Source organism: Rhinolophus ferrumequinum (assembly GCF_004115265.2).
Source record: "Rhinolophus ferrumequinum isolate MPI-CBG mRhiFer1 chromosome 13 unlocalized genomic scaffold, mRhiFer1_v1.p Super_scaffold_3, whole genome shotgun sequence".
NCBI lineage: Eukaryota > Metazoa > Chordata > Mammalia > Chiroptera > Rhinolophidae > Rhinolophus > Rhinolophus ferrumequinum.
Window position 1 is genome coordinate 1,649,341 of NW_022680356.1, and position 13,871 is coordinate 1,663,211.

A 13,871-nucleotide genomic window follows, 5' to 3' on the forward strand; every position below is an offset into this window, starting at 1 on the left:
GATGCCGGAGGGATGAGCAGAAGAGAAGTAGAAAGTCCCCGTGGTTTCACCTGGCCATGAGCAGATGCAGCCCTTCACTCCACGTGCTGCTCCGGAATCTGCCATTTGCACCCATTCATGCACTGAGTATCTTTCAGGTCAGAAGAGCCATTTCCACAGCATTTTCCTTAACGGCTGCCCCGTGTGTCACGCGAGATGCTCATTTCACCAATGCCTTGGCCAGGGTGGCCGTCAGGACTGTTTCTGGTATCATGAACAATGCTGCCAGGGTCATCCCCACCACGTAGCAATATTCCCCCGCCTGCTCAGCCTCGGGCTGCCTCTCAGTATGGGCACCGAGCCATTTAGCAAACAGACCTGTGTAGACACATCTCTGGCATAGCCTGCATCAGTTCTTTCAGCTGGGACTGGATGGGGCATTGCTGGGCCAAAAGGCCCGCTTTGTCGGGATTCACCCTCCCAAAGGACTGTGCCTGCCTGAGTGGCCCCTTGGAGAGCCACTCTGGACATAGCCCGGTGGCCTCTCTGCTCCATTGGCCTGGCAGTGGGCGCAGGCGTGACCTGAGGGGACACAGCAGGCCAGAGAGAGCTGGGGGAGGAGTCTGGGTCCTGGGCCTGTGAGGCTGAGCTTGCCACCCATGGGCCAGAGCTTCCTGGGGGGCTGTTTTCCCAGCTCCCAGATTGGGCTGCTGGATCTGGGCATGGAATATACTACTTGAAATTGGGCCACCCTAGATAACCCAGGGCCACTGAATGTGTCCCTTACCTGTCTGGGAAGCGGCCCTCCGGGAGGACCTGAGGAGGAGTGAGGGGACCCAGGCTCCCACCCCAGGCTTCTGAGGGCGGGTCTGACCAGGCCCTGCCCCCCTACTCCAGGCCTCCGCCCTGTCCTTCCAGCGCTCTGGGCTGGCGCCCAGGTAGTTCAGGAGCCCAAACCCGTCGGGCCAGTTTTGAGAGCCCAGGGACTGGAGATTGGCGAAGGATGCACGCCTGGCCCCGCGCTGCGACCGCACTCTCTGCCGCCTGAGACCCGCTCCTGCCTGCTCCACAGCCACCGGCGACCCCATGGCGCGCGCACCGGGTCTCCTGGCGCCCTTGCTGGGCCTGGGCCTGGGCCTGATGCTGGCCCTGAGCCTGCCGGGGTCGTGGGCAGCGGACTGCGGGTCCCTTGGCCCGGCTGCGCACCTGACCTTCGCGCCAGCGGCCAGGTCCCGGTGGCTGGCCCCTCGCGTGCGCGCGCCGGGCCCCCTGGACCACCTTTATGGCACCGTGCGCAGCTTCCTCTCCGCAGTGCAGCTCAACCCCTTCCCTACCGGTGAGTGCGCCCTCCCCCGGCCGGCCTCGGGAGGGATTGTGTCCTAGCCAGCACCCTTATTCCCCTCCACTGTGGGGCGCTTGAACGGCAGGGTCCCCAGCATTCTCCATCCCCATCTTCCTGACCAGGGGCATCTCCTGGAGACCCCTCCAGTACTTTCCTGTGCGACCTTGGGCGAGCCCCTTTTCCTCACTGAGCCTGTTTCTCTGTCCTAAAATAGAGGAAATTGTATTAGAAGTTCCCAAAGACCTGGTCAAGATTTTCTCTGGGTCTAGTGGTGCTGGGGGTTAGGAGGATGGGGGAGAGGGACTGCAGGGCCCCCTCAGCCTGTCCCCTGTCTGTTGACAGGAAGGGCTGCTGGGCCAGGCCTTTCTCTGCTTTTAACTAGGCTGGTGGCTTCCTGCAGCAGGGCCCACCTGTAGGGAGGGCTTGGCCAGGCCTCCCCTCAGCCACAGTCTCCTGTGGCAGCCCTGAGGTCTGGGAATGATGGCACTGGGCTTTCAGGGGTGGAAGGAGCCTCTCTGGAATGCCCACCCTCACCTGGCAGTGGGAGAGGGCACAGGGGCAGGGCAGTCGCTGTCCCCCAGCCCCAGCTTGACTCTTTCCGTAGAGCTGGTGAGGGCCCTGCTGAATGAACCGGCCTCCGTGAAGGTGGATGAGGTGAGGCGGGGGCCCAAGGGAGTTCAAGGCCAAGCCTGAGAGGCAGAAGTAGGAAGTCCCCCTCAGCTCAGCCCTCCTGGCTGGCTGCCACCCAGGGTGGGGTCTAGGGCATCCCTTCTCCTCTTCTGTGAGTGCTGCAGTCACAGGCCTGATTTCAAACCACAGCTCTGCCATTAACGCCCTGGGATTTGCAGGGAGCCCCGAGCTCCCTGGAGGACACTTCCCTCAGCTTTAAGTGCTAAACAACAATAAGGACACGTGCACCTCACATGGGCTCAAGGACATGCATGAAAGTGCCCCTCCATGTGCACCCCTGCTTCTGGTTGCCCTCTGGTGTCCGGTGGCGTCAGCCAGCCCCTCCGCCCTGCCGCCCTGCCGCCCTCCCAGGTTGTGCGATACGAGGCGGGCTATGTGGTGTGCGCTGTCATCGCGGGCCTCTACCTCCTGGTGGTGCCCACTGCCGGGCTCTGTTTTTGGTGTTGCCGCGACCACCGGCGCTGTAGGGGCCCAGCGAAGATGGAGCACAAGGAGCTGGCCTGTGAGCGCGGCACCTTCATGACCTTCCTGCTGCTGACCACCCTCGTGCTGCTGTGAGGGGCGCCTGGGTCAGCGGGAGGGGTGGGCAGGGCCGAGGTGCCCACGGGCATCCAGCGAGCCCCTTCCTCCACCCCTGGCCCACAGGATTGGTGTCGTCTGTGCCTTTGTCACCAACCAGCGTGTGCACGAGCAGACGGGCCCCAGTGCCGAGGCCGTGCCTCAGATGCTGCTCAGTCTCCGGCATCTGGTCTCCGATGTCCCCCAGGTGAGCACCGAGTCACACTTCCCTCTCACATGCCACCATGAGCACCAGGCCCAGGCAGGACAGAGTGCCCAAGGGCCTCGGGAAGGGCTGGGGAGGGACCGGAGGGGGCCATTGAGTGACAAGATGACAGCCTCACGGCTCTGTGTGCCTAGGAGCTGCAAGCTGTGGCACAGCAGTTCTCCCTGCCCCAGAAACATGTCTTGAAGGACCTGGATGGTGAGGATTACAGCCCCAGGCCTGCCTTGAGGGGCCCTCTCCTCTCATCCCCTCTTCCTGGGCTCCACCTAGGACACTGTCACAGGGGTGGGGATCAGGCCCAGCTGGCAGCACAGCAGCCACCTTGGGCAGAGCCCTGTGCCTGGCCTGGGGAGGCCTGAGGGCTCTTAGCTTCTGGGGGCCAGCGTGTAGCCTGCCCTGTGCTCTCCAGACATTGCCACGAACCTCGGGAGCACGATCCACACCCAGCTCAGGAGCACAGTCTATGACACGCTGGCCTCACTGCGCAGCCTGGGCCAGGGTGAGTGGGACCAGTGTCCTGGGTGGTATCTGGGGGGCGCCCCACCTCACTCAGCCCTGGATTTCTCTTGCTGCCTCAGCAAGCCCTACCCCTGGCTTTATCCTGGGATCCCCTCGGGCACTTAGCGCACATCCTGCCTTAACACATGCCCTGGGGCCATTTCCTGGATAAGACAGAAGTTGAAATGGGCAGGTCCCTGTGGCTGGGGGAGGAGGCCTGTGCGTAGGAGTCGTCAGTGGGGACTGCTCAGAGCAGGTGTGGGTGGGGTCCCAGCCCTGCAGGTCTCTGTGGACCACCTCCGGGCCCTGAACACCACCCTGCTGGAGCTGCAGGACAGGCAGCAGGACCTGGAGCGGGCTGTCTCCGTGTGCCGTGAGCGACTCCATGACCTCCTGCAGGAGCCGGGCTGCCGGGGCTGCGCGGAGAGCCTGCGCCAGGCCGGTGACCTGGAGCTGGGAGCTGATTTCAGCCAGGTGCAGGCTGGACACAGGCCCTTAGAGCAAGGGGGCCTGAGGCTCCGCGGGGCCCCGGGCAGCCTGGGTTCCGGTGCTTCCTGAGGCAAACCCCACCCCCTCCACACACCCAGGGCTGATGGCCATCTTGGCTGAGGGGCAACCACTTTCCTGGGCTATGCACTGAGTGCTCACTGCCACCAGGGCAGGAGGGCTGTTCTGGTCCCTGTTTTGCACACGAGGACACTGCTGTCCAGGACACCTCTGCCCCCCATCCTCCCTTGGGGATTGCTAGCAGGCCTTCGTCATTGCCCCACTTTCAGGTGACCCATGTGGACGATGTCCTTCATCGACTGAAGGGCGTCCCGGAGGCCAACTTCTCCAGCATGGTCCAGGAGGTGAGTGCCTGCCTCAGTCTACCTGACTTCTCCCTCACCTGCTTGGGAGCTCACAAGTGAGGGGTTTCAGTTTCCCCCTTTTGGGGTGAGAACGCAGTTAAACCTAAGACTTGGGTCACGTCAGGGCCTCGCCTGTCACATGGCACCCTGGGCTGGAATCTCATGGTGCCAATTCTCGAGTACACACAGCCTGGTGGGGGAGGCAGGCCTGGAACTCAGAAGCAAGATCCAGGGCTCTCCGGGGTGGGGGCTGGGGTGGCAAGGGGGTGAGCGTGCAGCTGGGCCCGGGAGGGCAGGCAGGCTCTCCCGGGTGGAGATGGCTGAGGGGGAGGTGCAGCCTAGTCCACACCTATGACCCAGGCCCTGGAAATGCCCAAGTTGGGGGAGTAGTGAGTCAGCGGTGCTAGGAGGCTGGAGCAGAAGGTTTCAGGAGGAAGGAAGTGGGAGCTGAGGCTGGAAGAGTAGGTTGCAGCTGGACTTTAGGGAAATAGATCTGGCAGTCGTGTGCAGGATGAATGGAGGAGATGAGAGGATGCCTGGGGGTCTACTGCAATGGACTGGGCAGGAGGGCTGGGGATGAAAGGAGGGGTCTTCGAGGAGCACAGTTTGGAGAGTTGAGTCGGGCTAGGCCCAGGGAGGGGAGAAGAAGCCCTCGACCCAGAGAACAAAGGGGAGCCTGTTTTCCTGACTCCCTGAGCTGGGAGCCTTAAGGGGGAAGCTCTCCCTGTGGGCCTGGTGGTGTCGGGGTCCCCAAGCTGGGGGACCAGGCAGAGAGCAGGAGGCACAGCTGTCTTTTGCTCTGGCAGGAGAACAACACCTTCAATGCCCTCCCGCTCCTGGCTTCCTTGCAGATGGCTGACGTGGTCAAAGGTAAGCCCCTGCCCGGGGTCAGGCTGGCTGCCCAGGTTGCCACCCCCACCCCACCCCTACCAAGAGGCTGTTGAGAGGAGTGGGGCAGTGAGGATGGTGAAGGCTGTCCTCTTGGCTGGGGCTGATGGAGCGTGGGTCCTCTTTGTGGGTCCTGTCCATCCTTCTCCCTGGGCCCCTGGTGCCTTTGCCGTCCCATAAGCCCCCCCTGCTTTGGGCAGAACTGAAGAAGGCAGTGGCCCAGCAGCCTAGAGGGCTGAAGACACTGGCCAAAGCGTTTCCAAACTGGGAGGCAGCCTATCGCTGGAGCCAGGCCCTGGAGAAGGTGGAAAACAGTAGCCGCCCCTACCTGAAGGAGGTGCAGAGATACGAGAAATACAGGTGCTCGGGCCCCGCGGGGTTGGGGTGGGAGGTGGGCATCCCGGGTGGGTAACCCAGCCTCTTGGCTATCGGGCCGATTCCGGCCCCCATCAACGCCTGGTTGTACTAACCCTCTGCCTCCTTTAAGCCAAGATCCCATGTTGCTTGGGCCCTTGTGTCCCCACCTTGGCTGTGTGCCCTTGAGATCTGAGCCTGGGGACCCCATAGGAGCAGGGAGGCTTTAGGACGTGTCCACTCCTACACATCTGAAGCCCCAGCCTTGGGTTTAGTGGCCCCACTCAGCCTCTAGGTACTATGGCAGCCTATCCCTCCCCAGTGACACCCTCACCTTTTCTGTGGCAGGTGGATTGTGGGTTGCGTGCTGTGCTCTGTGGTCCTGCTTGTGGTGGTCTGTAACCTGGTGGGCCTCAACCTGGGCATCTGGGGGCTGTCTGCCCGGGAGGACCCCAGCCACTCAGGAGCCAAGGGCAGAGCTGGAGCCCGAGTCCTCAATGTGTAAGAAGGGCTGCAGAGAGGGGTGGGGTCTCTCTCTCCCACCGGGCACCGGGTGCCTCTATGCCCACAGACAGATCTGTGTGGCTACAGGAGCGAGTCCCCGGCGTCGAGAGATGGGGCTTAACTTCTGGTTCTGGCACCGACTTGGTGGGTGGTCCTGGGCCAGTTGTTAACCCATCTGGGCCTCAGTGTCCTCGTCTGGCAGGTCATGGCTAGCCATGCCAGGTGGCCTTGTTGAGGGCTGAGCTCTGGAGCTGGTCACTTCTATGTGCCCTGGGCCCAGGGCGGGACAGTGCCAGGGTCAGCCAGGGCACTGGCGATTGGGTGGGGATGGAGGCAGACCTGGGGGGCACAGTCTGCATTTCTGACACCTGACCCAGGTGGCAGAGTCCTCCAAGTTTCTCCCCCCAGGGGTCTCTGCCCTGGGGCTGACTGGCTCACACCTGGCCCAAGGTGTGCGTGGAGACAGAGGGCCCCCCTTCTCACCCCGCTTCTCCGCCTTCCCCAGGGGGGTGTGCCTCAGCTGCCTCTTTGCTGCACCCCTCATCCTCCTTGTCTTCTCCACCTTCCTGGTGGGTGGCAACGTGCAGACACTGGTGTGCCGGAGCTGGGAGAGCGGGGAGCTCTACAAGGTGCGTTTGCCCCACCCTGGGGCCCAGAGGAGGTGCAGGGAGATGTGAGCAGGGCAAGAGGGTTAGAAGGAAGTGGGTGCCACAGGGGCAAGAGGGAGAGAGGGACGGGGGAAGGATGGACGTAGCCCAGGAAAGACAGAAAACCACCAATGGGTGAGGAGTGGGAGAGAGCCTGTGAGGCCCCCAGGAGTAGCACCCAGACCTGAGCCCCTCTGTTCTGGTTCCCCAGTGCTTCTGGCAGGTGAGCCCAGATTGTCTGCTGCAGCCCAGGCTGCCCCCATCCCCGAGATTCATGGGAAGGGTCCCTGCTGGGGGTTAGGGCCCAGGGTGCTTTGAGTCGGAGGCGGGTTTGGACTGGAGTACAGGGATGTGGTCTCTGCTGAGCCGGGTAGCACTGCGGGACCCGGCCCTCCTTGCTCCAGGCTCACTTCCCCCTAACCCATCTCCAGTTTGCTGACACCCCAGGGAACTTGCCCCCGTCCATGAACCTGTCCCACCTTCTTGGCCTGAAGAAGAACGTCAGCATTCTCCTGGCCTATCAGTGAGTGGGAAGCCTGGGCGGGGCCCGGGTGTGAGGAGGGGCCGAGGTGGCTGTCCCATCCGGGGACGTCAGCGCCCACCAGCCGTCCCCTGACTGTCTCCGATGCCCATGTTTCCTCCCCAGGCAGTGCAGGAAAGGCGCTGCGCTCTGGAGGGTCCTGCAGCTCAATGACTCCTACGACCTGGAGACGTACCTGGATATGAGCCAGGTAAGAGAGTCTTCCAGAAGGCTGTGGGGGCCCCTCCTGCAGATCCCTCTCCTCTGGCCTTGCTTCTATGGTGGGACCATCTCCTTGCCCGTGAGAAGCAACTGAGGTGCCTCAGGGGCAGAGGCCCCAGGTGCCAGCTCAGGGCCTGGTCCGGGGCCCGAGCCCAGGAGGTTTCTGGGATTCCCAGGTGGATAGGTGAATGCCTGGAGGCTGTGACCAGCTCTGAGCACTGTGCTCAAGTAAATGGGACACAGCGGAGGTGCTGGTGACAGTGAGGGAGAAGCCGCCGGTGTGTGTGTCCTGACGGGGAGAGGCCTTGGCTAGGAGGTGGCAGTCAGGATGGGGTGACAGTGCGAACGATGGTGAAGAAGTTGGGTCCCACGGGGAGAGAGCTCCCCCAGGCCCCTTGCTGAGCTCACACAGCCAGTAGGGGGTGGCGGGATTTGATCCCTTAACCCTGGACTGCGCCAGGACGTGGTGTGTAGAACTGCAGAGGTGGATCCTTGCAGACGAGAGCTCTGGGACACAGAAGAGCTAGTTCACGAGAGGGCGCCTACTTGGATAATGGTGTGCGTTCCCTCCTTTTCTCTCTCCATGCCGAAGGGAGACGGGGGAGGTGCCTTGAGTCCCAGGGCCCCTGGGGAGGCCTTCCCAAACGTATCCTGGGAAAAGCCACATCTCCCCTCCCCACCCCCAGCACGCTGACTCCTGAGTCTCCACCCTCTCTGAGACCCTTCCAACCTCCTCTCCAACCCACCAGCCATTCTCAGCCCACCAGCCGCTTAGCCACGTGGTTCAGATGTCAGTGCCAAGGGCATGCCTTCAACTGTATAACCAGGGCAGTTTGAGTGAGGCCCCAGCTTCCTCCTCCTGCAGTGTATCTGAGCAGATGAGAGGCCCATGAAGCAGGCGACATCCGGGTGCTAGGCCATAGACACTGCCCGTGGATGAAGGCTGCCCAGGGAGGGCTGCAGCAGAGCCTGGGCAGAGGGGCTCTGGGCAGAGAGCCATGGCCCCCATGGGGAGGGGTCTCAGCCCCAGTCCTGGGAGGGGAGGGGTCCAGCTCACACAAAAGTCTGGACAGATGGGGCTTCAGGTTCAGAAGGACTAGGCAGTCCGCAGGGGCCATGTGGCAACATATCAAATGTGATCTTGTGAGCGCTTGTCCCCACAAAATGATAAGGAACTGATGAGGCAAAGATGAGTGTGACGAGGTGTGCTTTCGGGGACACCAGGAGAGCTCTGAGCGTCCCTTTTTAAGCTGTCTTGGAAATGTGATTGTGTTCATTCATTCATTCTCTTTTCCACACTCAACATTGTCTTGTGCCCACCCCATGTGAGCCTTTGCTCGAGATACCGAGGATTTCGTTCAGAATGGGTGGAGCTGATGGCGATAGACAAGTGCACACATAAATAATGTCACAGCGACAGGCTCTCTGAAGACCTTGACACAGGGCGATATGATAAACACTGGTTTGGGAAGCTGTTTCGTCCTGGGTGGTCAGGAAAAGTCTGTGTTGCTGTCCAGTGGCCAGATAGGTGATGAGGAGGGTTGGGGCTCGGTGGGGTGGGTAGGAGAGAGGGACAAGGGGGAAGCCTGATGGGGGCCTTTCTGGGGCGGGGAGTGCCCAGGTTGAGGGCCCTGGATATCCAGAAGATCTGGGGACGCCTCACCCAGGACAGCAGCTCTGGGGTCCTGGCTCAGTGGCTGGACATGCCCCCACCTTCTCCCCTCCCTCCCAGTACATGGCCAGCCTGGAGCAGGAGTTACAGAACCTGAAAGTGGACCTGGAGAACGTGGACCTGCTGAGCCCAGCTGGCCACCGGGACCTGCAGGCCCTGCAGAGCAGCGGGCTCGGGGGCCTCCAGTACCCTGGCTTCCTCATCCAGGTCAGCAGGGGTCCCCCAGCCAGACCGCAGCACAACACATGCCCACAGAGGAGCTGGGGGTGCGTCTCACCTTGTCCCGGTCCTCTGTCTTCCCTTGGCTCCCCCACATGTCCCTGGGCCGTGTCCCCAGACTACGTGCCCAGGCCTGTGCTAGTGCCCCCCCATCCTGATGGAGGGGAGTGAATGTGTCCCCATCCCCAGTGTGCTGCTTGGGGAGTCCGAATGGAAAATGTCTGACATATGTCAAACCCTCTGTGGCTGAGGTGTCTCAGTAGACTTATCTGGTGTGCAGTGCTTTTGAAAAGGCTGGGAATTCGGGGCCGGGGAGCCGGGGTTCATTCCCCCGCGGCCTCTCCATCTGCCTGCAGATCCAGAAGCCCGTGGTGAACACCAACATGGAAAAGCTGGCCCATGAGCTTGAAGGACTGGCCCAGACCCAAGTGAGAAGGGAGCAGGGCAGGCAGGAGTCAGGGCGAGACCTGCGTGGCAGGAGAGGGTGGGAGTGGTTGGACCGGGTGAGGGGGGATGAGGGCAGCGGCAGGGGATTGAGGGCCCCCACCAGGGAGGCTCGGGGTTCCCCGCGGGGCTGAAGGGCAGGTCGTTCAACATGTCTGGGCCTCGTTCTCTCCATCTGTAAAGACCAGATGAAGTAACTGGTCCAACATCATACAGTCAGATAGGCATTTCTAAGTGCTCATTGCTCATGGGATCCGCGGGGAAAGGCCCCCTAAGGACGGCGTGGGAAAAAAGAGCATTTTTGTATTTGTAAATATTCAGACTTTGAAACATTTTTTCCCAGACATCATACAGACCCCACCTGTGTCAGTAGATGCCACTGCCGCCCAGACAGGTTCTGTGGCTGACTTAGGGGCATCCAGCGAGCTGGCACTGGGCCTAGAACTTGGGCGTAGGCCCCCCAAACCCAGCTCGGGCCCAGGAGGCCTCGGTTTTCCATTTCTGAGCCAGCACTTTGACATCCCTCAGCGTGTCTGCTTGAACTGTTTGATAAGGGATATGCTGGCAAAGGCTGTCCTGTCGTGGGCACGGGGCCATCTGTCTCCTTCCCCTCTCAGGGCAGTTCTGTGCTGGGGAAACAGCTGCAGGAGGAGGCCCATAGGCTCAGAAATCTCTACCAGGAGAAGGTCCTCCCCCAGCAGAGCCTTGTGGTAAGTCAGGAGGCCCAGGGAGAAGGGGCCTGGGGGAGAGGGCACGCAGGCAGGGCACAAGGAGGAGGCCAGCGCCAGCCCTCCTCCTCTCACCGCCCCCATCTCTCCTCTGCAGGCCAAGCTCAACGTCACTGTCAGAGTGCTGGCATCCTCAGCACCAAAGCTCCAGGTGGCGTCTGGGGATGGGAGGGTGGGTGCAGCAGGCGGGCAGCCAAGGGCGGGAGGAAGAAGAGGCCCAGCTGGCTTGGGACCTCATCTGCTCTGCCCAGTCACAGCGGAGGTGGAGGGCTGCAGTGGGAAGAATTCGGGGTGGGTGGGCAGGTTTTTGAGGACTACCGTTTTGGGCCTCTGTGTCCTTATGGCCAAACTCAATACTTGTGTGTTGTATGTTGAATTAGCAAATGAGTGGCTGTTCCCTGATTGAGCAGGTCTCCTCTCCCACAGCTGGAGACCTCACGTGTCATGGACAGGGTCACTCATCTAAAAGGAGAGCTGCCTGCCTGGGCCACCCGTATCCTGAGGAATGTGAGTCGGGGTGGAGGGGCTGCTTCAGGGCCAGAGGTGGGTAGAAAGGCTGAGGTGAGGGCTAAGGCGAAGGCTCACCCCCAGGCCTCTCTGCCAGCGTTGTCCCCTCAGTGGGGCCCCCAGGAGAGCCAGCTCAGCCTGTCCTGATGGTGCCAGGCACAAGGGGTGGGGTGCTGGTTCCTGAGCCTCCTGCCATTCCAGGGCTCCCCTCTTTCCTGCAGGAAAGTGAGTGCTTCCTGACCCGGGAGATGGGCTACTTCTCCCAGTACACGGCCTGGGTGAGAGAGGAGGTGAGTGGGGTGCACACCCCCTCCTGGCCTCAGAGCCACGACTCGTCAGTCACTCCCTGCGGAGCCAGCCATTCACCCTGCTCTGCTCCTTTCCCCGCTGGGGATGCCCTGGGCCTTCAGGATGGAGCCCAGACTCCCAAACCTGGCGGCCACACCCCTGCTCACTGGCTGGGCTCTGCCCACCCACCCTCGAGCAGCGCTTCTCGGAGGCCTGAGTGTGAGTGGTGCCAGCCGTGACTCCAGGACGTGCTGTCCACACCTCACCCCCATGCCCGTCTTGTGCTGGCCCCTTGCCCAGACTATCTGAGGGCAACCCAGCCCCCAAGCCTACCTGCTCCTGTCGGTGCTCGCTGACCCCAGCCTCTGGGTGTCACACGAAGCTGGTGGGGACTTTGCTTAACCCTGAGTGTGTGTGCATGCCTGTGTGAGTGCGTGCACACGTGTTTGCACATGCACACACACATGTTGCCTCTCAGTGAGTGTGACTGAAAGCACAGTGTCGGGCACATAGGAGGGGCTTAATACAGCCTGGTGCAGGGAACAGAAAGGGCAGGAGCTGAGCCTATCGGTGTGTCCTCACGTCTCTGTGTTCCTGCACGCATGTGTCTGTACAGCTGTGGCCCTGGGCCTATGTGTGTCCCCGTCAACCTCTGTGTCTGCCCATGGGGTAAGCACTTGTGGGCCTGGGTGTACTTGCCTCATGTTGATGCCACAGGTGACTCAGCACATCGCTACCTGCCAGCCCCTCTCCGGAGCCCTGGACAACAGCCGTGTGATCCTGTGTGACATGATGGCTGACCCTTGGGTGAGTCCCCCCAGCTCATCTGGGCTCCTGGGTGGTGCTTGTGAGCAGGGCGTGAGGTGAGGCGAGGTGAGGCAAGACAGAGCCCTTGCCGCCAGGCCCGCTCTCCAGCCCTCCCCTCAGCCCTGAGAACACCTCCCCAGGCCCCTCATGACTCAGTGGGGTGCTGGGGTGCAGAGCGGCGGGGAGGCAGTCGCTGCCCAGCCCCGGTCAGCGAACCCCCACCCTGTCCCAGAATGCCTTCTGGTTCTGCCTGGGGTGGTGCGCCTTCTTCCTGCTCCCCAGTGTCATCTTCGCTATCAAGACTTCCAAATACTGCCATCCCATCTGGAAACGCCTCAGGTGAGGGGACTGCCAGGACCGTGGGGGCAGCAGGGACCCAGGAAGGCGTCCTCCCAGCCACCGAGCCCCAGACCCTGCCATACCCCTCCAGAGATGCCCCAGCCCAGGGAAGCTCGTGCTGGCCCTGAGGAGTCCCAGGGCCACAGAGGTCCTCCGTGTCGTGCCCCATATCTGCCAGGGCCCTGTCGCCCTCAGAGAGCCTCTGAGGCAGGAAGATCGGGTCTCCGGGCTTGTCCCTTTGTGGGGCTGAGGGTCTGTGCTGGGGCCACTCATGCTCTTTCTGTGACACCACAGCTCCAGCAGCTCTGAGGAGACGCAGCTCTTCCACATTCCCCGGGTCACCTCCCTGAAGCTGTAGGACCCCCGTAGGTGAGTCCCCCCCTTAATTCCTTGGTGCCAGGGGTGGGGGCGTGAGGAGGAAAGGATGGGGCTGGATCTGGGGTCTCTAGGGCCCAGGAGAGCAGGAAGGTTGGGGGACTTGGTGGGGTCTCGGTGTTGGGTCTGGTCCATCCAGCAGCAGGACCAACAGGCCCAGCTCTGCTGCCTCTCCCTCTCCCTTACCTGTCTCGTTCTGAATCCATAACAGGGTTTTCTAGCTGCAAGCTGATGCCCAGGGCTGCCCACCTTCCCCTTTGACTTGGCCCAGACCAGAGGATTTCTCTTGCCCCCTGAGCCCAGGCTGGTGTCCCCCAATTCCAGCTTCCTGAGCCCACCCCATCCCCTGTATGCACCTGACCCCCTTCTTTCATTCTCAAAAACACACATAATTATTGCCGAGCTCTACAGCCAACCCCGGTGTCTGAACCCTCTCCTCCTCACTGTAATGTGTCAGCACCAGGAAGACGCTGTTCTCCACCTGTTGGAACCCCTTCCTCAGCTCCTTGGGAGGGCGGGCCCTGCCCACCCCGCTCTGTCACCGCCCGCCCCTCCACCTGCACGTGCCCGCCCTCTCCTCTCCAGTGTCCTTACCCCCATCCTCACCTGCCCTCCCCATTTGCCCCAGCTTCACTCCGCCCCCTCCTCCCCTTGTCCTTCTATTATCTTATCTCACTACCTGCTGGACCCCCGGGACCCCTCCTGCCTGACCAAACTAATCAGGTAAAGCCACCAAGCAGGCAAGGGGCCACCACTGCCTCCACCGGGACCCTCCACAGACCCCAGCCTGGATTGCCTGGCTCCCTAGCCGGTCTGAAGGCTGAGCCCCTTGCCTGCACCCTGTGTTGGAAACAGCGCTGCTGTCCCTCAGCTCCTCTCTGAGCACTGGGTCCCTGGGAAGGGACCTGGGATCTGGGCTGGAGGGGGCCTCCCCTTTGCTCCCCAGAAGGAAGCCCCACCCAGAGAGACCTGGTGGCCACACAGGCTTTGCTCTGCGGCCCTTACTCCTTCTCCTGTGCGTGTGGCCTGGGTTGTCCCTGGTCCATCCCTATGCCCTCTCTGCATGCTGGACCCTGAGTTCCAGAAGTGGGAAGAAGAGGAGAGAGAGGAGGAGATGGACAGGCCCTCCCATCCATTGTAGTGCTGTCACTACCTATGCCTTGGCCCTGGTCCTGAACACTAAGTCTCCCAGCTTAGGGCCCTGTATACAGTC

The 13,871-nt window shown here is 61.9% G+C and overlaps 1 protein-coding gene across 3 annotated transcripts; it reads left to right on the forward strand.

Moving 5' to 3' along the window:
- The first annotated feature begins 907 nt into the window (after positions 1-907).
- PROM2 (prominin 2) lies at positions 908-13,303 on the forward strand. 3 transcript variants are annotated; one of them, XM_033100978.1, is made up of 24 exons: positions 910-1,315; positions 1,926-1,975; positions 2,363-2,565; positions 2,657-2,777; positions 2,930-2,993; positions 3,205-3,294; positions 3,568-3,767; positions 4,070-4,144; positions 4,951-5,014; positions 5,233-5,392; positions 5,735-5,887; positions 6,396-6,519; positions 6,969-7,060; positions 7,184-7,268; positions 9,012-9,158; positions 9,527-9,598; positions 10,232-10,324; positions 10,440-10,514; positions 10,769-10,849; positions 11,071-11,139; positions 11,855-11,944; positions 12,177-12,283; positions 12,578-12,652; positions 12,870-13,303. In XM_033100978.1, exons 1-23 carry the CDS (start codon positions 1,066-1,068, stop codon positions 12,639-12,641), a joined length of 2,529 nt encoding a protein of 842 aa, XP_032956869.1. In that variant the 5' UTR covers positions 910-1,065; the 3' UTR covers positions 12,642-12,652; positions 12,870-13,303. The 3 variants fall into 3 exon arrangements, 2 of the variants coding, with proteins under 2 accessions (XP_032956869.1, XP_032956870.1); XM_033100979.1 differs by having other exon boundaries at positions 1,066-1,315; positions 10,440-10,493; XR_004422478.1 differs by lacking the exons at positions 12,177-12,283; positions 12,578-12,652; positions 12,870-13,303 and having other exon boundaries at positions 908-1,315; positions 10,753-10,849; positions 11,855-11,927.
- The last annotated feature ends 568 nt before the right edge of the window (positions 13,304-13,871 follow it).